Source organism: Euleptes europaea, chromosome 17 (assembly GCF_029931775.1).
Source record: "Euleptes europaea isolate rEulEur1 chromosome 17, rEulEur1.hap1, whole genome shotgun sequence".
NCBI classification, from domain to species: domain Eukaryota; kingdom Metazoa; phylum Chordata; class Lepidosauria; order Squamata; family Sphaerodactylidae; genus Euleptes; species Euleptes europaea.
The window spans coordinates 12348353-12372349 of record NC_079328.1 but is presented as its reverse complement, the minus strand read 5'-3'; the positions used below and the strand labels follow the sequence as shown (position 1 = coordinate 12372349).

General features: G+C 44.2%; 1 protein-coding gene across 1 annotated transcript in view; it reads left to right on the top strand.

The window, feature by feature from the left end:
• UBE2D2 (ubiquitin conjugating enzyme E2 D2) overlaps positions 1–13659 on the top strand; it is a 30728-nt gene extending 17069 nt beyond the window's left edge. Inside the window, exons 2-7 of the mRNA XM_056862245.1 lie at positions 9–72; positions 8632–8663; positions 8741–8818; positions 8901–9006; positions 11843–11936; positions 13341–13659. Coding sequence (XP_056718223.1) covers positions 9–72; positions 8632–8663; positions 8741–8818; positions 8901–9006; positions 11843–11936; positions 13341–13386 — 420 coding nt within the window. The 3' untranslated portion in view covers positions 13387–13659. The remainder of the gene's footprint in view (positions 1–8; positions 73–8631; positions 8664–8740; positions 8819–8900; positions 9007–11842; positions 11937–13340) is intronic.
• Positions 13660–23997: the final 10338 nt, after the last annotated feature.

Genomic DNA, 23997 nt, shown 5'->3' with positions numbered 1-23997 from the left:
TTTGACAGGAGTTGAATGATCTGGCACGTGATCCTCCAGCACAGTGTTCTGCGGGGCCTGTTGGAGATGACAGTAAGTACCCACGACATGGCGAAGGCTGAATGAGCATTTCCTCCGGCAAAGAGAACAATTGACCTGATGTACATAAAATTGGGGTTATGGTTTTAAATCAGCAGGAAGCAGGGCGGATCAGTACTGAGTGGATCCCTACATTAAATGTTTTCTGCCTCATGGATCTTTCTGTTGGCGTGAGACCTCTTATGTCAATGCAAGAATGTCTTATATCAGCAGAAGTGTTCTTGCCAAAGGAATGTAATAGTAGGCTCTAGTTTAAATAGGCAACGTTTTTGAAAGTTATGAATCCATGGGGGGGGGGAACCTTTTGGGGAGAGAAATGGGAATTTTGGAGAAAATTGAAATATGTCCAATACTTCATTATCAACTTACTTTTACTGCTTTAACAGCACAACATTCATGATTTATAACTTAGTACAATTTTATGTTCTTCATGGCATATTCAGTTTAGAAGTTGGAGGACTTTCATTCATAGGGTCACCATGAGTCGAAAGCGACTTGACGGCACTTAACACACAGAAGTATACATGCCTTGGTTTCTACAAGCAATATTGTGAATATGTCAGATACTTGACAGATAGCTGCAAATTGATGCACCATATGTTACCTTAACACATGTATCTTAGTTTTTGCCATCTAGGAGATAGGGGAAAATGATCAGTACAGACAACTTTTATAGAAAACTAAAGAGAAATTCTATTTGGACAGAAGCAATCTTATTCTACGTAGGACTGGCTGCATATTTCTATGGTTAAATTTTATAACATTGAACTCTTCAATAATTTATTATTATGGTGTATTTTTAATGTTCCTATAAATGAAGCAAATAAATCTTTGAAAATATGTTGCATGTCTGTGGTATATACAGGAATTGAAATGTAGTAGATTGTTGTACTAAAAATTTTCATTTTGTACATTATGAGTAACACATCTTAAAATCTTATTCAAAATGGTATTCAAACTATAATTTTCTCATTTTTCCAAAAAATCTGGGCTGGGAGGACTTTCTTCAATTTTTTCCAGGCTTTTGCATCTCTAGATCTAACCCTTTCCCCAGACACAAAATACCACTACTAAATTAAAAACAAACTTGTAAAGTACTTTGATAACATTCATAATCACTATAAAATAACCACAGATAAGTATTAATATTTCCGAGTTCTTTGTGGCGGTGATAACAATATGGAATAAACATTTCCCTTCACCAGTTCTTCAGGTACCAAATATTTTCATATTACTTGTCATTCTAAGGCTACCATCCTAAACGGATATAATAGGGAGTAAGAAAAAGTGTTTGTGATTGCACTGCATGTGGTTGAAAACGTTACATCATGGGTGTACATCAAACATAAGCCCGGGGGCCGGATTTGGCCCCTCGGGAGCTCTTACCCGGCATGCAAGGCAGCCAACCCCCTCACTCCCAATCTGGGCTGGTGAGCCCATTGCAGGCTCACCAGCTGAGGCAGCCCCCCCCTCAGTCCTGAGGTGTCAGTAATCAAAGACTGTTAAATAAAATAAAATAGTGTAAGAGTGTTATTGGTCACTTATGCATGGTAGGTTTAGCCTCCTTCATTCCCTGTTTCAGCCAGGATCAAGTTTTTGAAAATGCACATTACCTCATTCCTTTTCGGCTCAATCCCGTTTCAACCTTAAACGAACCTGGCTTTTCCCATTCCTCTTCTTACCGGAGTCAAATCCTGGATCCTGGCTCATCCCAAATTCACAGCATGTGCATGCGTTGTTCTCGGGTTGAGACTCGACCCACCCTTTTCCAAACCCCTCCCCATCCTGTCGTCATTTGCGTGAACTTGCCGCCTTTTTGTGTGTGTGTGTGTGTGTTTAAATTTGTATTTTCGCTACTTCGCTATTTCACTATATCGAAATTCCAACTGTAGAGAGATTTGTCAGTGGCCGAAATTAAAATGTGGTGCTGTTTTATTCCTCCCTCGGTGTCTTGTGTACTTATTTATTAATTTATTAATTTTTAACCGGCGGGGGGGGGGGTTGGGGTTGGGATGCAGGAGCCGTTTTGCATTTCCCCGATCGTCGTTTTTGGGCACCATTTTCATTTGACATCCCTTGCTTGTCGGTGATGGCCTCTCAAAGCCGTGCTGCCAGGGTTCGAGGGGGCCTCTTGGAGGGAGAGGGAGACCCTCGACTTAATCGCTTTTGTGGGGAGGCCAAGGTCCAGGAGGCCTTGGGTTCCTCCCATCGACACAAGAAGGGCCGGGAAAAGTCAAACCTGTTTGTCCCCTCAACACAAGCAGGGGCGGGAAAAGTCAAGCCCGCCTCTTGAGGACTGTGCAAATCACTTGAATTCTACCACCCGCAGTCTGTTTTGTGTGCTTAGAAATGTTTTTAGTTTGAAATGTCGCTGACTCAATATATCGAAATATCGACAAGATATTATAAATTAAAAAAAACACGGAGGGGGGAAATTGCAAACTTTGGTAGACCAATCACATCGCTCAATGTGGATGGACCAATCATGCTGCTCAATTTGGTGGACCAATCAAAAGAACAGGGGAAGGGGTGTGTGGCCGGGTCCTTCAACCAACCAGGAAAGAGGAGCTCACTCCTCCCGCAATTTCTTGTATGCATGCCTCCATTAGCACAGGGTCTTATCCCTGATCATTCCAGCCAATGCATACAGTTTGATGTAACCCGGCTTACTTTGATCCTGGCTGAAACAGGGAATGAAGGAGGCTAAACCGACCATGCATAACTGACCATTGTGTTAAGCATGTTTGTATTTTAAATAAAAAAAATAAAGTAAAACATAATATAATTAATTGGCTTTGCCTGTGTCTTCTGTAAAGTTTGTATCTCCTGTACCTGGCATTGAATTTTATGGTACACACTGCCCGGCCCAACAAAGTGACACGTCATATCCAGCCCTTGTAACAAGTGAGTTCGACTCCCCAGCCTTACATAGGAGTTGTTACTTATAGCCATAGAGAATGACTCATCTTTGTCGTAAAGGAAGATTCTCATCAGACAGGCGCTTCTTCGGGAGAAGCTAAAGATTGCTGTAGTCAGTTGGAAGTAGAACTGCTGCTCCACTGAAATGGCACCATTGTGCTTAGTGTTACGTCACTGAACAGTGTAACTAGTTTCTGAATGAGAAAAATATTTCTCTAAAGAGTCAAGGAAAACCTAATTAGCAGAAACAACCTTTAGACCTTTAAAATACAAGCATTAAAACAGAACATAGCAATTATAATTTTCATTAACAGAATTATTTCACCATGCAGGAATATATCTCAGTAGCCATGTTAAAAACATTGCCACTTTTTCTGTGGTGTATACATTCTCCCCAGCAAGAAGTCGGGGGGAGTTACTGTTTTGCTGAGCAGCCTGGTACCCTAGTCAGAAGTGATTTAACAACATTAGATAGATTATTTATTACAGCATATAAAATTGTACAATTTAGTAGTATATTTACGGAATTAAAAAAGTATAAATACCTTTTCTATAAGAAAAATTGCAAATATACCCCGTACTTGAGAAAGAGCTGCAAACTGCTTCACCGTATGGCATCTGAGGGGCAGGAAAAAGTGAGCTGTAGATGGAAACCAAATTCTGTTCTAAACAAAAAGAAGTGTATTGTATGGTTAGAAACTCATAGAGTAGGTAAGACTGTCAGCATGTTTGGATATTAAGCTAAACTTGGTAACACTGAACATTAACACTGAACACTAACACTAATAATGTATTATCATTAAACACATAGCATATTGTTGCCAGAATTGTTTTCAAGTAAATTAAAAATATTGAAAATCTGTTATGTCTGATATAGCAGTATAAGTTTATTTAGTGCTTAAATTTTTTCATGCTTTACATTTAGCATGTGAAAAACCTTGCCTTAAGCCAGGGGTGTCAAACATAAGGCCCGAGGGCCAGATCTGGCCCCTCGAGAACTTTTAACCGCCCGCAAGCCAGCTGGCAGTCACCCGATACCCCCCCTCTCGATCTGGGCTGGCAAGGCATGGTCCGGCCCGACCAAGTGACATTTATGTCATATCAGGCCCTCGTAACAATTTAATTCGACACCCCTGCCTTAAGCATTTCGCTCTTTCTAAAAGAGCAAAGATTTCACAGGAGGTTTTCCTCCCAGATGTTCCCTGGAATTTTGTAATGTTTCTATCAGGAAAAATTGGGGAGAAAAGGCCTCTCCCCCCCCAACAGGCCTTCACATTTCTACTTGTGAATTGGTGCCCTTTGTGTATAATGGCTTTACTTGACCCTGTCAAACGAGGAGGCAAAACTGCCAATGTGGATCATGTTCTTGTGTCTTATTTCACAATTCATGACAGTCTTTTCTGGGCCCGATGTGCACCTTTCTTATCTTACAAGAACCAATTTCTTATCTCCATTTGTTGAGTATTTTCTTTACCTCAAAGCTCCGAGTTTCTGCATCTGGTGCTTATTCTCCTGCTGTGCAGTATAATTGCTTTTAAACCAAAGTAACTTTTAAAATAGCAAACGATCTGTTTACAAAATGTGGGTGGGCCTGCTCTAATATAACAGTGGGGTTGGATCCAACCATCTTTTCACATGGTAGGAATGGGAGGAGAAGTTCCCCTCTGATCATTAAAAAGGCTATTCTGGTACTCGCGTGTCCAACAAGTAGATGGAATGAGGGCTATATCAAGGAGGGGAATTACGCGAGTGAGTGAAAAAGTTGGCTGGATCCAACCCAGTGCCATTACTTCTGTAAAGTTTAAAGTAACAGTTTTAAATGTTTGGGGTGCTTACAAACCACTGTGCCTGGATTGCCACTGAATGATAGCTGAACATTTTAAATTAGGTAGAGTATGGTTTATTTGCATAATACTAAAACTTGAGTCCTTGAAAATAATAACCAGACTATGGTATGCTACCCCTGTGATCTCAAACTTTCCATTCTTCAGTCCTTTGTGCAAATTGGCTAAATAGCTCTTCGTTGTCTTAGTCTGAAAACAAAATTGATTTTTCAGCTGACAGGAGATTTTTTTTCCAGTGACCAATTCAGAAAGATCCATCAAAATAATGTAAATAGTGATGTCTTCCCATTTTTAATTTTAGTAAATAAAACCTATCTAGGTTCTTTGAGGGAGATACTGGTATAGGGCGTTACAACATTAAGCACATGGGCATTCTAGTCTCTACTTCTTGAATCTTATTACTGAGAGCTTTTGTATCTGGAATATATAACTACTGCTATGATACGAAAGGTATAGTGTAAAATCCACAAATTATTAGGACCACTGCTGCATAGACCCTATGATTTGAATCCTGTAAGTTTTGTGTGCATTAGGGCATGTTTTCTATTCCGCTAAAAATTCCATTTGCGTAAGGGTCATTCATTTTGTGCAAATGGAATTTTTAGTGAAAGATTCACAGCTGCAAAGTGTACGTCCTATCTAGTGTACTCAGAACTTGTTCATAACGTCCAAGCCAAAGAGTTTACCTGGGGATGAAACCTGTAGGCAAAACATTAAAAAAAATCAGAAACCCATGATGATTGAGTATATATTAAAATGTTCTCACTGGTATAAGTAGTCCATAGTTTACCATGGATCCAACCATTCTCCGAATCATGGTCCTCCAGCCTAAGGTCCTTTCCTCCAACTTAAGTAGCTTTTATTTATTTATTTATTTATTTAAAACATTTATTAGCAGCCTTTCTTCCTAATGGAACATAAGGTGGCTTAACGCATAGATAAAACACATAAAATAAAATACATAAAAACATAAAAACCAAAATGTAAAATCACAACTCAGGACTGGTAGTAAACTTAACCAAACATGGTCCTAAACTGTAGTCAACTGCCTCCTAAAGATCACAAGGGAGAGAGCAAAGTAAACCTCCCTGGGGAGACTGTTAAATAATTGTGGCCCTACCACTGAAAACGCTTTCTCTTGTGTACCCACCAAACAAGCTTCTTTGATAGATGGGACAGTCAGAAGGGGCCTCTCACTACAATCCTAATTCCCGAGTACAAACATGTGGGAGAAGATGGTCCTGTAGGTACCCCGGTCCCAAGCTATGTAGGTTGTAAGAAGAAGAGTTGTTTTTTATATGCTGACTTTCTCTACCACTTAAGGAAGAATCAAACTGGCTTACAATCATCTTCCCCTCTCCACAACAGACACCCTGTGAGGTAGGTGGGGCGGTGAGAGCTCTAAGACAGCTGTGAGACAGGAGACATCTCAAGTCCCAGGTCTGCCTTTCTACTAACCCAGAGAATTTCTGTCTTGTCAGGAGTAAGTTTCAGAGCCAGCGTGGTGTAGTGGTTAAGAGTGGTGATTTGGAGCGGTGGCCTCTAATCTGGAGAACCGGGTTTGATTCCCCACTCCTCCACATGAGCGGCAGATACTAATCTGGTGAACCGGGTTGGTTTCCCCACTCCTATACATGAAGCCAGCTGGGTGACCTTGGGCTAGTCACAACTCTCTTAGAGCTCTCTCAGCCCCACCCTACCTCACAGGGTGTTTGTTGTGGGGAGGGGAAGGGAAGGTGATTGTAAACGGGTTTGATTCTTCCTTAAGTGGTAGAGACAGTCAGCATATAAAAACCAACTCTTCTTGTTCACCTTCATCCAATCCATAATGACTCCAAGCACTGGCTCAGAACATCAATAGCGTCCTTGGAATTAGGCGGAAAAGGTAGAGCTGAGTATCATCTGCATATTGGTGACACAGCAGCCCAAACCTTCTGATGATCTCTCTCAGCAGCTTCAAGTAGCTACTAAATTGTACAGGGGAATAAGATTGAACCCTGCAGAACCCCACCGGTCAACGGCCAGAGGGCAGAGCAGGAATCCCCCAGCACCAGCCTCTGAGACCACCCCTTCCCGTCCTGGTGCCAAGAGGCAATGGAAAAGCCACTTAGTTTGGAGGAAGGCTTCAGACTTGAGCCCCAAGGGAAGATGGGGAATACTTTTAATAAACTTTGCTCAGTAGAGTGGCAGGGTAGGGATAGTATCTACTGCACTGTCCTTCCAGATAATTTGAGGTGTCCAAAATAACTACAGCATCTCTGTGACGAGCCGGCTTGATAACAATAGAGTAAGCATTCTGTAAAGACTTCAAATCCAGCTTTTCAATGTGAGATTCTATGCCACACTCATTTCATGCTGGGATTCCAAAGGTAGCAGTTCTAAGGCTACTTTCTACTAAACTGAAGTGGACCTAGGTAAAATGTATTGTATGGTGCAGTTAAGGCTGTCGTGGCTGTAAAGCCATTGTGCAAAATAAATGAACAGTGCAATTCTGCACAGAGTTGCTCTGCGTTTGATGAGACTTTGATAAAATATCGTGTCATAAGCTTTTCTGCCAAGGAGGTGATGCTTGTACCTCCTCAAGAAGATATGCTGTACTGGAATGCTCAACGCTGAACAAAAGGAATGGTGGGAAATGAAGGAATGCATAAAAATGCACATACTTTTTTAAAATTCAGAACCTCTACTCAGATTTCCACTGTGGTGGTAATTCTTTTACATGTGGCTGGTGCACCATAAACTCATGCATGTAGTTCATATGTAAGCTCATGTTCTTGCTCTGACAGTAGGGCATCTTGATCGTGGGCCCTCCTACCTGCTTCCATAATCTTTTTGGCGCAAGATGGCTGCCCTCCCACAATCTCGATGTGGGGGGGGGCAATTGTATATTACCACTTGAAGGCTCCTTCTCCGTTATCAGGCTCTCCGTCATCAGGTTGTCGTCCGGGGGGGGGGGCTAGCTGCTCAGGGCTGAACTGGTAGTCATTGGTGCCGTTTTTCCCATTGATGCCTGTTTCAGCCATTTTTAAGCGGTGTGACTTGCCACTTTTGGCACTGCAGTCTCCTTCTCCCCTTCTCCCTCTCCTTCACCGCATCTGAGGCTTCTGGCAACTGCTCCGTCTCCTTGGAGGAAAGAGAACAGCAGCCTTGGGTCTGCGTCCTCTTCAGAAAGAAACCTGTCTCTGCTAAATTCCTCACAAGCCTAAAGCTCCTCCATTGGGGAGGGGGAGGGGAGGAAGGCAAGATGAAACAGGAGAAAAAAGGCGCAAAATTGCATGAAAGCAAAGAAAAGGGCTGACAATTGAGAATTTCTCTCTTTTAGCAATAGTTAATGATAGATAGAGGTTTAGTTGGTTGAAAAAGGATAGCTTCTGTGGAGCTCTATTCAACAGCTGCTCTCCCTGTGCGAGGCAGGAAGTTAACTGAGCTTATGAAATTCCTGCCTGGGAGACAGGAAGTGACAATTTTACTCCTGCCTCCCTGAGCAGCCGGTGGGAATCACCCAAGATCAAGATGCCCTCTTTACCTCAGAGCAGAAGGAACCCTCACAGTAAGTATCCGAGGTTCCGTTTCTCATGACATATGACAAAGTTGATCATATAAATTCACACCATTACATTGAAATGATTAATCCCTCCTAGAGGAGCTGAGAGTGACATATTAGTGCCTGAAATCTATAGTTGTTGCAGTGTATTTGAGGCAGATTGTACGCACAGATAAATGCAAATGTGTGTTTGTGTTTTGTTAAATAGGGTAGCCAATCTCTTTTTTTCTTTCCTCCCTCTTCCAGTGTTTCATTGGCAAGCTACAATAATGGGACCCGTAAGTAGCTCTCCAGTCTTAACTCTTATTCATATAAATTTATCTCGAGTTTTCTCCTAACAGTTTTGTCTTTTCAGAATGACAGCCCCTATCAGGGTGGGGTGTTCTTCTTGACAATTCACTTCCCCACAGATTACCCCTTCAAACCACCTAAGGTAAGTATTGTCATTAAGTCTTGGCACTGTTGATATCTTTTCTGGAAACAAGTCTACATTAGAGAACTTCCATCTCTTACAGGTTGCATTTACAACGAGAATTTACCATCCAAATATTAACAGTAATGGCAGTATTTGTCTTGATATTCTACGGTCACAGTGGTCTCCAGCATTAACTATTTCAAAAGGTAAACTGGCTTTACTTTCTGATAATCTAAAACTGGTTGCATATTTACAGTGGTGTCGTCCTTTTTTGGGCATTTGCATGTACCACTTCAGTTTTCTTCCAATACTCAGTTCAAATCTGAAGCTACATAGGTTATAGAAATATATTCTTGTTAATACTCAGCAGTTAAAACCCTGCTTTCGGGTCTGTGCCTTGGGTAAAATTCAGAATATAGATTTGCTGATATTAGGAACTCAAAGCAAATGAAGCAATATAATTTAAACATTATTAAAATATCATTTAAACATCAGTCTTTATTGTTACAGTCTGAGACCAGCAAACATACAAATTACAGTCAGTAGTTGTAAAAAAAGAAGAAAACTATAAAATCTAAAAACCCTTATTGAATAAATAGGCCAAGGATAGCTATATAACTATCATAAGTAAGTTAAGTGAACCTCAGCTATGATATACGTTAGTACTGTGAATGTAAGGCCATTAATCTACCTCCTCAGTTGTGAGTGTGTTTCTCCTCTTAATAGCCAAGTAGTAGAATTTTGCCATTGCATGGGATACGGCAGCCTCCTTATCCTCAAGCAGTAGTTTGACCAGGACTAACTCCATACCCCCCAGAAAATAGTTCAGATGCTTGAAACGAGATAGCAGAGGGGAAATGGTGCTCGTTCTGATTTCATCATAAAATTCACAGCACAGCACTATATGTGTGGTTGATTCAACTGCATTAGCCGAACAGGGGCAACACGTTTGCTTCATAGGCAGATGTTGAAACCTTCTGTCTTAAACGGGAAACGGTAGGGCATCAAAGCGGGCTCTGGAAAAGGCCCATCTATATTTGGTGTAAGATTCGACAAATAGGCTGAAGCATTTCTTGACTGTAGTTTTAGTGCACTATAAAGCTTTGGATCATTTAAACATTACGATCTAATTTCTTGGGCTAGTGCTGATTCTACTAGCCTGGCTTAGAAGGCTACAGGCTGCAAGCCCTAGTCTGAGAGCCCCTTGGCTCTTGCCATTTGGTTCACATCTAAGGCTTGCCCCTCTGGCCACGCCCAGGCTTTAGAGTACCCGTAGAACGGAGAGAAAGGCACTCAGCCCAGGGTATCTCTATACGATAACTGCAGTCAAGGTCAGAATTTTTTTCCCTTTGCTCTGCCCTTTCTGCGAGGGTGGCATGTGTCATTTCTCCTCCGTCATTTTATCCACGTCAGGCAGGTTAGGCGGAGAGTGTGTGACAGGCCCAGGGTCACCCAACATGCTTCACGGCCCTGTGGGATTTGTACCTTGGTCTCCTAGATCCTTGTCTGACACTCTTAACTCATATCACACTGGTTTGAGTATAAAAGCGATTTGCGTATGTTAACATAAATCAGAAAGGAGGTGGCTGGAAGTTGCCAGTTAAAGCAAAACGTGGAGGCAACCCACCAATATAGAAAGTGTAGGTACCTTGGCCTATAAAAGTGAGGGAAGGAGAAGGACACATGACTGACATCCATAAAATAGTGTGTGTGTCTGAGACAGAAAGTGGCAACTACAGAAGGATTGATCTACATGCTAGATACAGGAATTCTGGCTTGAAATAGATAAGCATCCCAGTTCAAAATGAGCCAAAAAGCCATACCTGTGGAGATTGTTGAGGTTTTGTGAAAATCATTGCCATCAATGGTTTTAAAAGAGACTTCTAGGCAAATTAATGGAAGGATGGTTTCTCACCAACTCCTTGTCATAAACCTGCATCTTGTAGTTGGAGGCCGTTAGAACTAACAATGACAAAAAACAGACCATTTGGCTGACTGTCGACGTGCCTTTAGCATAAGAACCCATCTCCGGAATTAGCTAGAGGATCAGAATATGCTTATATGCGTAGCAATAGTTGAAGGAGTAATAATGCTTAAAGCAAAGTGTCATATTGGAAATAGGTCTGGAAGAGACCTGTGGGTTTTATAGTGCAGAATGGTGCCTAGTCGGTGGGTGGGTTGCGAGTCGCTTGTGTTTTAAAAGGCAGCCTGCCTTATACAGTGGGTTGTATCCTACAGAGGTTCCAAAGTGTGCGTGTGGTGGGGGGGCACTCTGCTGTTTCCCTTCCTCACAATAGTTGTTCAGCCCATAAGGCATTTTGACTGCAATGATTGCCGAAACACCCTGCAATACATTTTTGCGCATTATAGGAGGTTGTTGGGGAGCGGCTGGGAAAGATCCATTTCTGCCAGCGGGGATGGCTGTCAGACGAAACCCAGAGGCTCTAGGATGTTTGTCTCCTATTGTAAAATCCAACAGAGAACATTAAATGTAAGGAAGTGGAGATGTGTCCTCTTTCCCCTCTATTTTATTGTGTTTTATTGTATTGTTGTTGTTACCTGCCATGAGCTCGGCTTTGGCCGGGGATTGAGGGCAGGATAGAAATCCAAAGATTTTTTTAAAAATTAAATAAATGCAACACACCCTTTGGCACTCAGATTTGCTGTTGGTACCCCTAAAACTGCATCTCATCATAGACCTTTGAAGGAGGCCACCCAGGGTCCTGGCAGTCACGGATGCCAGTCTCCAGAGCTTGCATCTGTCACCCCAGGGGTTCATAGGTAGGGTTTGAAATCCAAGAGCTAACCCGTGACAACCTAGGCTAGGGAGCTCTCACGTTTCAGATGGTGGGCTGGGAGCCAAACCTTCCCCACCCCGCAATCAGAATTGTTTGAAAGTTCAGAGCTGTTAGATGCTTTCAGCTCTTTCTTCAGCAAAAAATAGGGACCATCAGTTCACTAATCTTGCTAAGTGAGGATGGCTTGTTTCTCACGGTTCTTCTGCTGGGCTTAAATCCTAACGCCACATGTTTCTTCCTCCAGTACTTTTGTCCATCTGTTCTCTGTTGTGTGATCCCAATCCAGATGATCCCTTAGTGCCTGAGATTGCACGGATCTACAAAACAGATAGAGAAAAGTGAGTACAGAAGACAAACCTGCTTTTAAGCCATTGGAATCATAAGTGAGAATGAACAAGGAACTTGGAAGACTGCACACAGAGAGATGTATACCTTAATCTAGTACTCTGTGTACTCTGTGCCCGTGTCATTCTTTCTTGCTAAAGAGAACTGTTCACAGAATATCAAATATTTTTAAACTGGACGTATAATGCAAGGCTGCCAAAGTGGTAAAGTCAATAGTATGACTGGCTTCTCAGTTGGATTGCTTAGTCCATTAAATCAGTCTGGTCGATGTTGCCTGTGGTTTTTCGGGTTACTATTTTACAGCTTCCTTTTTTGGGGGGTGGTCCCTCTGTTTCTACTTGTAAGTTGCCGAGGGAGAATGGGCATTGCCACAAGAGAGGTGGGGCAGGGAGGGGCCTTGGTGGTCATAGGTGACAAACAAATACATAACTGGCCTCATGAGCAACTGCAGGAGTAACAATGGGTAGAATTCGGTTGCAGATAGTGAAGCAAAAAGTTCTTTAATCCATTTTTAAGGATTTCCTAAATGAAATTAGAGAGACTGCTTATTAGCATCGCTTTAGCTCAAGGGCCCCCAGTTTGGTGCCCCTGGGTGCCATGACACCCACCAGCATTTCTTCTGGCATCTGCCAAGTGTTTTTAGAAAATGGGCAGGGCCAGGTGGGTCTGTTGCCTAGCAAGGTTTCTGATTGGCCATTGGAGATTTGATTGGCTGTGCAGATTTTTTTTTAAAAAAAAATTGCTTCAGCAGCAGCAGGTGCTGCCACAGCACAAGGATCTTCACCATGTGACTGGAGATAAGCTGTGGCACCTGTTTTGCAGCTGGCTGCACCTCCTGCAGTAGCCATTTTGGAGCTGCACCCGTCACATTGTTTCAGAATTCCAAAGGTGCGTGCCTGCAGGTGCAAAAAGGTTGGGATCTCTGTTTTAGGCAGCTGAAACGTGCAGCATTTAGCATCCTCTGCACAGGGTGAGTCTTGAGCATAACGAAATGTGTGAAAGTGGCGTTCTGTGATTTTTGATCTCTCCACAACAGACCACGGTCCAGGTGACCGTCCCGGGTTAAACACGAGAGTTTGAATAATCCCCTCTTGATTTTGTGCTGTCTTACAAGTGCAAAGTCAAGGAGCAAGTGTTTTGCTGCGTGAAATGTTCTACAGTGGAGATTGCTTGCTGTGTGTGACGATAAAAGCAATTGGTCATCTGCTAGAGTTCATACATTGTAGCAGTGTTACAGAGAAGTGTTTATTTTTGTTTTTGGTCCAGAGTGGTGTTCTCTCTAACAGAGGGAGCCTAACTTGGAGATGAGAAGGTTTCCCGTCATGAGATTTACACTTAGGAACGGGGACTGCTTGGTAAATTTGCACTTCATTAATTGTCTGTCTTTATGTACACAGGTACAACAGAATAGCTCGAGAATGGACTCAGAAGTATGCGATGTAATTAAAGAAATTATTGGATAACCTCTACAAATAAAGATAGGGGAACTCTGAAAGAGAAAGTCCTTTTGATTTCCATTTGACTGCTTTCTATGAGCCCACGCCTCATCTTCCCCTGTGCACATGTTTACCTGATCCAGCAGTGCTGCGTGTTGTACATACTTGGAACAACGAAATACTGTATTCCATACCAACATTGACTCCTAGCAAAGAAATGTGTGTGAAAAGCCAGTTCTTCAGTCAAAATCTAGTTGTGAGCGTAAAAGCATTCCTAAGAGATTTCAATTGGGTAAGAAAACAAAAGGTGGCTGGGGAGGGAGGGAATGGAAATTTCGTGTGCTTCTTGGGGACTTCCTGTGACTTGAAAGAAGACTTCTTATTTTAAAAAAGGAAATTGGAATCCTTTTAAACTCATAACTGCAATGAAAACTGATGTGAAGAACTTGACGCTGTTTCTATATTTTATTCCGAAGGACCTACTTAGGTAAATGTATGACCAACAAGATCAAACTGTACCCACATCCTGTGTCGAAGGTCTGAGTTTAACTGGTCAGCGTTGAAAAGCATTGGAGCTATTAGTGCATTAAGTGATGTTGATTTTTTTTTTGTTTTGACTCTATTCCCCGCCCCTCGACCCTCCCGCCCCTTCATAATTTTGGTTTGTATGTGTTTTTTTTCAGTTAACATAGCTAATAGCTCTTATTTTCTTAAGTTTTTAACTGCTTAGGTCTTTCTGGATGTAAGGGTAAAAATTCATTTGACAGACTTGTGTATATTTAAAGACCCAACTGCTCCCTTGGAGCTTGTACGTTCAAGAATAATTAATCTGTGTAATAAACTGATTACTACAGTCATTACATATAATGGTGTGAATAGGCTTTTGATTCCCCCTCTCCCCCACCCAGGGGCCCGGGGTCTAGGGGCTTCTCCCCTACTTCTTGCATTTGGTTAGTGGCTTTTGAGAACCGTGGCTCTTCCAGGCTTGCTTGCAAAAGAGGATTCCTCTGAATATAGGCCAAATACATTTCAAGTAGGGTTGTGAAAACGTCAAGTTCTGTGTTCAGCTAGCATACAGGAAATGTGGATGTTCATAGGCCAGAACCAGACTTAACCCAGATAAACAGCTTGCTGATGGATCAACATTTCACAGACATCGGCTTTGTATGGGAATGAATGCCTGTGTACTATAGGTAAAGACCACCTTATGTAACTTTACAACAATAGGTATAAGAGTAATATTTACCCAAAACAACAGCACAAACTACCACAAAATGTAGCTTTGAAAGATAGTTGCACTAAACACTGGGAAATGTTCATTTTGTGTGTATGTGTGTATCTTTGAACAGCCTTCATTTGAGAACTAGTGAAAATGTAGTTTGAATTTTACTCGTTAAACTAGCGTGTAGCCTCTTGTTTTTTCCCCTCTACACTTTTCCCCAATGGCTTCAGTGTGTAATAACTGGAGCAATGCTGGATTCCAGCTCTTTCCGCTGCAGTACTTGGTCCCTATCTCTTCACACAGAATTGAGGAATAAATGTCCACGACTTTTGTTTTAAATTTGTTACATTTGTTTTCTCTCTGAACATCCTTTGCTTGGACATCTGACAACTCCTTAGGCATTAACTGTGCAGCTGCTGTGGAAGTCATAGATTCCCTCAATTGCCAAGAACAAGTTGGGCAGATAGACGCCTTAACGGCTTTGTGATGATATTTATCTCTGTTCTTGCAATTTCTGTCATGCTTTTAAAACTAGAGGCTTTTGTTGGGCACTGTAGTACCCACGGGGCTGGTCTATGAAAAGAGTCGCTTACCTAAGGCTAGATAGATTTATGGCTGAGATAAGCAGTCTGATTTCTGGGCTTGCAATCAGCTTTCTTAACCATGCATTCTACACTGGCCTCTGGAATAACAGTGGAATCCTATGTAGTTACTCCATTCTGAGCCAGTGGAAATTGAAGGGTTGACACTGGAATAACTTGGCATAGGAAGTCTTTCCACATGTGTTACTAAATATGTGGTACCTTTACAGTGCAATCCTAAGCATGTGTACACAAGTAAATTCCATTAAATTCAGTGGGGCTTAATCCCTAATAAGCATGTTTAGGATTGCAGCCCTAGCCGTGACAAAGCATTGCAAATCAAGCATAGCCTAAATACGCCTATGAATACAACAGAATAATGCATCAGTGCCTTTCTCCAAGAACTGGCAGAATTGCTTGTCAGGAGTGTTTTCCCTATGTTCCAACATAAAGTTACCTGAGAGGCACATTTGTGTAAAGTATTAAAAATGATGAACTAGAACTCAGTCAGTGAAAATGGTTTATATGATAGAATATTTCATTTTGCCATGAAGATTGCCATGAAGAATTGAGCAGCTTCCATCCTCTGTGTTGATACCATAAAAGTTCTTTCATCCCAAGCATTCTACGGCCTCTTGTAAATATTCTTACGAATTACAACTTAATTCTGCCTCATCCAATGAATATCATGGTCTTTTCTTCTTCGTGGTCTTTGTATATCACACTGATGGGAACTTGAGCATGCCAGCAGCTGGAGAAATGTATAGAGCTAAGTGGGGGTGGGGGGACAAAACCCACCATGGAGCTGGCTGTGCCCATCCCAAGCACCCAATAGCGACATACATGCTCAGAAGAGGCAGAGCCACGTTTCCTGCTCAGTCCTTTGACTGCCACAGTAGAAACATGGAAAACCCCTCTTGACATCTGTGAGGTATGCCATTTCCCCTCATTTTTTTTGCTGCCTTTTTTGGGAGGAGAGGTTGCCAGAGGGTTTCTCCTCATGCTTTCTTCCTACCCGCCCCCCCAGTTTATAATGCATAGGACTACTTTCAAACTTGCCATCTCCTGTGTGGGGGGGGGGGGAAATTGCCTGCTAACGACAGTCATGCCAAATGCCTATTTTGAGCAAACAGCACTGAGTTGATTCTTGCCCATGCTGCTTGAAATTTACCAAACAGGCTAGTTGGAACTATTTGCCCCTTCTCCACTTTCTTCTCGTTGAACATTGTCTCACAACATTGATGGAACTCTGGGAATCTACAGTCCCCACTCGACATGGAACCCTGGGCAGCTACAGTCGCCCCTCGATATGGAGCCCTGAACATCTACAGTCCCCAACTCAACATGGAACCCTGGACATCTACAGTCCCCCCTTGACATGGAGCCCTGGGCAGCTACAGTCCCCCACTCAACATGGAGCCCTGGACATCTACAGTCCCCACTCAACATGGAATCCTGGATATCTACAGTCCTCCACTCGACATCGAACCCTGGACATCTACAGCCCCCCAACCTGCAATTGGCTTCCTTCCCTTCTGTAGGGGGCGACTGGGCCACCTTGAAGCACCCTTCTGAATCCAAGCCTCTCTTTTCTTTGGTGGACCCCATAAGGAAGGAAAAGGATAGGGACCACAAGAAGTCGGCCTTGACTACGGCTCCTTTGCTGACCCGGTGCCTACAGGGCTTCCTACAGTCTGGACTGACCTTGATCAGTTAGTGCCTGCTGGCCTGCACTGAAGAGGTTCCAAAATGCCTTTTCACTTGTGCTTTATGTCCCCAGTGCTTCGGGCAGACTCAATATGTGGATAGTTTCTCTGGGTATTCCACTCATGACCATCAGCATCCTACCACCACACTTTGGATAGACATTCATCCTTCCATTGTCCTTCATCAACGTCTTTGGCAACTGTTTCATGCCCACCAGCCTCTGATCAACCTCAGGATTGGGATTCCACGTGTCCTTCACCTTTTTGAGGTGCTCATGACAACCTCAAGGTGACTGAGCCTCTCTGCAGGGACAACGATCTCTCCAGGCTACATCCGATCAGGACTGAAATACTAGGCTTATCCCTTCGGCCTTGAGAGCACAGTATCAGGCAACACCCATCCCGGGACCAGCTTCCAACAACCTACACTTCCAAGTTCCAACATGACTTCTCTCTTCAGCTCTGAGGATGGCCCATCTGGCTTGGAAGGCTCAGACAGAGTGTTGGACTCCTTACCATCCTCTATGGTTGTGGACTTGAAGCATGCCTCCTCTTCAGGAGGCCTGAAGGTGTATTCCAAGCAGTTCCTTCAGACTTGATATCCACCAACCTGCCCCATTTGTTGAGGATCCCATCTTCCACCTATTGGATTCATAATCCCATGGCACCTGATGGCACTGCCTATGCTACAAGCTGTCTTGCAAGTTACTATGGCTGTGCCGTGGTCCCCCAGCACACCCACACCGCACAGTTTCAAACCTCACAGGGGCAAGTCCAAAGGTACTCCGAAAACCAAGTCCAAGGGCTCAATCCGAGGTCCAGTCAGGGCAGACAGTTCTCTGTAAACTCAGCAGGGTCAGGGGTAGAGAGACATGTTGCTTCCGCACAGCTACGCCCTTTCCAGCTAATTATAAGCAGGATGTCACTCAGGCAGCCTGTAACGCTGTGCACCTGCCAGCCGCCTCAGACCTACTCCTGCAAGCACTCGTCGTCCCTGCTGTCAGTGCTGAGCTGCTAGGCGGCCACTTCGCCTCCTGTCCTGTAAGTGTTTGTCTCCTCCACTGTTCCTGAGGCTCTGGTGACAAGGGGGGTGAACAGACAGGCGGCTGGCTTCCCGCAGTTGGCTCAGAGCTGGAGGGCTGAGGGGTTGCTGCGCTGGTTGCGGGTTTGGGTCTGGTCCCTCAGGGGCTGCTTCTTTCTGTACCATCTCGGCTGCTGGCTGTGGATAGAAGCCCGGGCTGCCGGCTGACTTTTCGTCAGAGGAGTCATGGGTGTCCCCTGGACCCGGCTGGGACGTGACAGGATGCTTGGTTAAAGCCCTCTTCTCCACCATCCCCAGATAGACATCTCAAGGGCATGTATAAAATCCAACTATTGTTGCCCTTTTCACACATCTGGCTTTTAATTCCATTGTAGTTGAGGCAGCTCTATTTAAAAACTGGCAGAAGCTTTATTGCTCTATAGATAGGGAAGGTTGCATCCTTGACAACATGGGTCATAAGTTTTCCCTCTCTACAGCTGGCTCCCTAAAAATAGCCCAATATATTGCATGCGTGCTTCACTATTAATGGTGCTGGGGAAAACCACTGTGCACCGTTAGCCCGTTTTCCTCAAGATGAACGTCAACTGACTATTTGCACTTAAGGGTGAAGTGCTGCCTTTAACCAAGCAACAACTCAGCACAGTTTGTCATTCAACAGACTGCAGAGCAAAGCCACTGGCAAGTGCTATTGTCTTACACCACTACACTTGGTTGCAGGAAGGGTTTCATCAGTGTTTGGCTCTCGTGGCCCTTTCTTAAATGCCCAAGGTAATGCTGATCGCCACTTTGGAGTCAGGAAGCAATTTTCCTCCAGGCCAGATTTGCCAGGGATCCTGGATGATTTTTTTTTTTTGCCATCTTCTGGGCATGGAGTAAGGGTCACTGGGGTGTGTGTGGGGGGAGACAGTTGTGAATTTCCTGCATTGTGCAGGGGGTTGGACTAGATTACCCTGGTGGTCCTTTACAACTCTATAATTCTATGATTTCCTTCTCCTTAGCTCCTGAGGGCAGAGCACACTTATAGAACCTGCCATTCCAAGGGGAGGACCTGTTTCATTCTCAAACAGATGATACTGAACAATGGGTCCAGCAGCTGTGATCTACATCCCATCTGATGGGCTTTTCCATGGGCCTGTGCCCTCAAAAGCAGCACTCTTGGTACCACCCATGTTGGGGTCGCAACTACATTCCTCCTTCAGATGCCAGTCATCTTGCTGCTCTCTTCATCGTGAAAGACCTTCTTTAAGTCCCGGTCTCTTTCAGCACTCCATTCAAAATGTGCTCTCTGACCATGTTCCTCGTGCCTCCCAGATCAGGCTGTGGTGTAGCACCACCTATCAGCAGAGGAACACATCCCACAAGGCTCATGGTAGCTCACTATTATTTGCATCAGCTGTGCCGTAGAATTCAATGCCATTTCACCCACCACCTTTGCCATCATCCCAACAGAAAATTATCTTCTTTAAAGGGTATGATTGAGCCTGTTCCGGCCTCAGGGGGAGAGAGGATTCTACTCCCACTACTTCCTCATACTCAAGAGGCATGACAGACTGTGCCAGGTGTTGCATCTTGGAGGGGTAAATCAGTTTATTTGCTTCAAGAAATTCAGAATGGTGTATCTTGTCACCATCCTGTTCCTGCTTTCCAAGCATGCCTGATTTGCATCACTCAGCCTAAAAGATGGATATTTCCACATGCCATTCATCCCTAGCACTGGAAATTCCTATGGCAAAGCACAGAGTACTGCCATTTTGCCTCTTAACAGCACTGCATGTCTTCACCAAATGCATGACAACTGCTGCAGCCTATCTCCATTGGCTAGGCATAATTACCCCTACATTTACTGATCATAAACAACTCTCCATCCTGTCTGAACCCTTCTCCATCTCCTATACAACGTAGGACTTAAGGTCCGTGCAGAATCCCACCTCTCACTAATTAATGGTACCAACTTCATAGGGTCTGTTCTTGACTCCAGAGATGGCTGTGCCTTTGTACCCCGGGATAGAACTCATGCTGGCATCTGCCTCACTCTTCTTTTTGATCAGCTTGCTCTTCTGGTTTGATGCCGTCCTGGTCTCATGGTGTCTGCTGCGGTGGTAACACCTCTGGCAAGACCACATGTGCCTCTTCCAACTCTGTTTCAACTGCATGTTCAAACCTGCTCTCCAACACCATCCTGTTGGGCTGGGCACCCCTGCAGAGGTGGACATCTCCACAGCAGCTCACAAGAGAGCCGGTTCCTCCCTGGTCATTTCTGACAGGTCACCGCACTGTGGGGTTAGAATGCTAACTGTCAAGGTCACTCCGTCAACTGTGGATTCCTTGGGAAGCCATGTTTCCTGTCAACATTTTGGAACTACTGGTGAGCTACAGATCCATCATTGTCTACTATATGCTCCTAAGCAACAAATCTGTCCAGATCTCAAAGGACGATGTTGTGTCAACGTATTATGTCAACAAGCCTCTAAGCTTCCTCGCCTGCGACTTATGGCACAATATTAGACGTCACAGCCAACTGCATTCCCAAGTGTCAAAACTTGAAGGCCTGTTTCCTCAGCTGAGTAGCCTCAGTGTTCAGTGAGTGGTCTCTAAACATAGACTTGTTTGCTTCACGGACCAACAGGAAGTGTGCAGCATACTGCAACTGAGAAGGGAGACACATTCATAATGTCTTAGAGGAAGGCCTTCTGTATGTTTCCCTGCTTCCACTCATTCAGGGTTATCACCAAGATTATGAAGGATTGCACCAAACTTGCTGCTTGTTAATACCATATTGAGCATGCCAGATATTGTTTCTCTCCATTCTTCATCGGGGCAAAAGAAACTTCCTACACCTTCCTCAGTTCAGAGACCTGCTGTCTCAAGACAGGAGGATTCATTCTTCACCCAGAACTTGCCAAGCTGAATCTCACTCAATGGAGAATCTGTTCCAGCTGTTCTCTAAACCTCAGAAAACAGTAAGATCTTCATCCTCCAAGTGTCTGCATTTATGCTTTATCTTCACCCCTTTGGGCTGTGCACCGTTCATTCAGTGCTGGAATATCTGTTGTCCTTATGCAATCAGGGTCTGGTGATTTCCTCATTGTATGTGCACCTGGTGGCTATGTCTACATTCTGTCCTTTTGTTACTGGTTCTTTGCTGTTTTCCCAGCCAATTATTAAACAGTTTTTTAAAAAGTTTGATGAGGCTTTATTCTCTGGAGGTTAGAGTTCCTCCAGAGTTGGAATCTTCAGTGAGTTCTTTCTCAGTCGGTGTTCATTTGAACCTATGGCAGCCTGCAACCACTGTTTGTTGTCATTGAAAACTGAGTTTCTGATTGCCATAACCTCAGTGTGTCACAATAGCTGTGTTGTGCCCTTAGGGCTGACTCTCCATGCCTCCTATGTCATCCAGACAAGGCTATTTTGCACATGGGTTTCACCTTTCTTCCAGAGGCGCTAACCTGTTTCTACTCAGAAGAGGCAGGTAGAATTGTGTCTTGATGCAAGAAGAAGAGTTGGTTTTTATATGCCGACTTTCTCTGCCACTTAAGGGAGACTCAAACCAGCTTACAATAACCTTCCCTTCCCCTCCCCACAACAGACACCCTGTGAGGTAGGTGGGGCTGAGAGAGAGCTCTTAATAGAACTGACTAGCCCAAGGTCACCCAGCTGGCTTCATGTGTAGGAGTGGGGAAACAAATCCAGTTCACCAGATTATCCTCCGCCACTCATGTGGAAGAGTGGGGAATCAAACCCCGTTCTCTAGCCTTATATCTAGCCTTATATCTAGTCAGACTATTGGTCTATCTTGCTCAGTATCATCTACACTGACTGACGGCAGCTCTCCATGGTCATCGGCAGAGAAATTTGGTCTTTTCCCAGCACCTGCTACCTGAAAAGCTTTAACTGAATCCTTGGGTTTTAGCATTCCAAGTGTACTCTGCCACTGAGTCTTAGGGCTTCCTTTACGCTACCGTGCCTTTCCACTCTCCTAGCAGTGATGATAGACCAGCATCAGTGGTGTGTCTTCAAGAAATGATGGCATAGGTGGGGAAAGGGTGGGGGTTAAACCTGGGCAAAGTCCTGGTAGACAGCCAGCATGGTGTGGTGGTTAAGATCAGTGGACTCTAATCTGGTGAACTGGGTTGGTTTCCCCACTCTTACACATGAAGCCAGCTGGGTGACCTTGGGCTGGCCACAGTTCTCTCAGAACTCTCTTAGCCCCACCTACCTCACAAGGTGTCTGTTGTGGGGAGAAGAAGGAAAGGCGATTGTAAACTTCTTTGTGACTCCTTAAAGGGAGAGAGAAGCGGGGTATAAAAACAAGCTCTTCTTCTTCTGCTTCTTTTGCTGCTTCAGTTCACAATGCAGATGATTGAAGACCACAATGCAACAAAACAGCTCAAACATCAGACTGATTTTGATGGCATACATTTAAAACAGATTTAATGTAGTTAACCAGAGAGCGCTAAGTAGAAGAAATAATGTAAAATTCCTCCACACTGAATGTTATTTCTTCTGACTTACTCTCTGGATGATGATGATGAAGAGTAGGCTTTTACACCCCACTTTTCTCTACCTTGTGTGTGTGTGTGTGTAAAGTGCCGTCAAGTCGCAGCCGACTTATGGCGACCCCTTATGGGGTTTTCAAGGCAAGAGACTAACAGAGGTGGTTTGCCAGTGCCTTCCTCTGTATAGCAACCCTGGACTTCCTTGGTGGTCCCCCATCCAAATACTAACCAGGGCTGACCCTGCTTAGCTTCTGAGATCTGACGAGATCAGGCTAGCCTGGGCCATCCAGGTCAGGGCTTTCTCTACCTTAAGGCGTCTCAAAGCGGGTTATGATCACGTTTCTTTCCGCTCCTCACAACAGGCTCTTTATGAGGTAGGTGAAGCTGAGAGAGCTCTAAGAGAACTGTGACTGGCCCAAAGTCACCCAGCAGGCTGCATGTGGAGGAGTAGGAAATCAAACCCGGTTCTCTAGATTAGAGTCTGCCGCTCTTAACCACTATGCCACGCTGGCCCTCAACTCATTAGCTATAATACTAGGAAACATCTTATAAAAGACAGGAAGGTCTTTATTTTTTGAGGGCCCCAGAATGGCCTTCAGAAGGGAGTGGGTGTGGTGATGAGGCCTGTCTTAATCAGCACAATCCATTCTAGCCACCCACTCACTGGCTCTTTCTGCTTGCAACCAAAACAGGCAGGGAGAAAGCATCTATATCCTCTACCCTGATTCAGCAGAGGATCTACCAGTAGATTGTGATCTACCTTCAACCCACCCCTGCCTTACACTGAATGCCTTTTTAAATTGACTCAGTCAAAGGGATAGAATTTCTCCTTTTATTTGGCTTTGTTGTGTCCCACCTATGGTTTCCATCTCTGGATTGGGAAATACCTGGAGATTTTTGGGGTGGATCCTGGGGAAGGCGGGGTTTGAGGAGGGGAAGGACTTCAGCAGGTTATAATGCCGTACAGTCCACCCTCCAAAGCTGCCATTTTCTCCCGGGGAACTGATCTCGATAAGACGAGATCAACTGTAATATCAGGAGATCTCCAGGTGCCGCATGGAGGTTGACAAGAACAGCTAGTTTTTATAAGCTGACTTTCTCTACTTTTTAAGGAGAATCAAACAGGCTTACAATGGCCTTCCCCTCCCCACAACAGGCACCTTGTGAGGTAGGTGGGGTTGAGAAAATTTGTAGCGCACTGTCACTAGCCCCGGGTCACCCAGCGGGCTTCATGTGGAAGAGTGGGGAATCGAACCCAGTTCTCCAGATTACAGTCCGCCGCTCTTAACCACTACACCACACTGACAACCCTAGTCTCACCTCAAAACGCAAAGTGCTAGACTTGGGATGCTCTTAGGGTTGCCAGGTCCCTCTTTGCAACTGGCAGGAGGTTTTTTGGGGTAGAGCCTGAGGAGGGTGGGGTTTGGGGAGGGAAGGGACTTCAATGCCATAGAGTCCAATGGCTAAAACGGCCATTTTCTCCAGGTGAACTGATCTCTGTTGGCTGGCGATCAGTTGTAATAGCGGGAGATCTCCAGCTAATACCTGGAGGTTGGCAACCCTAGGTGCTC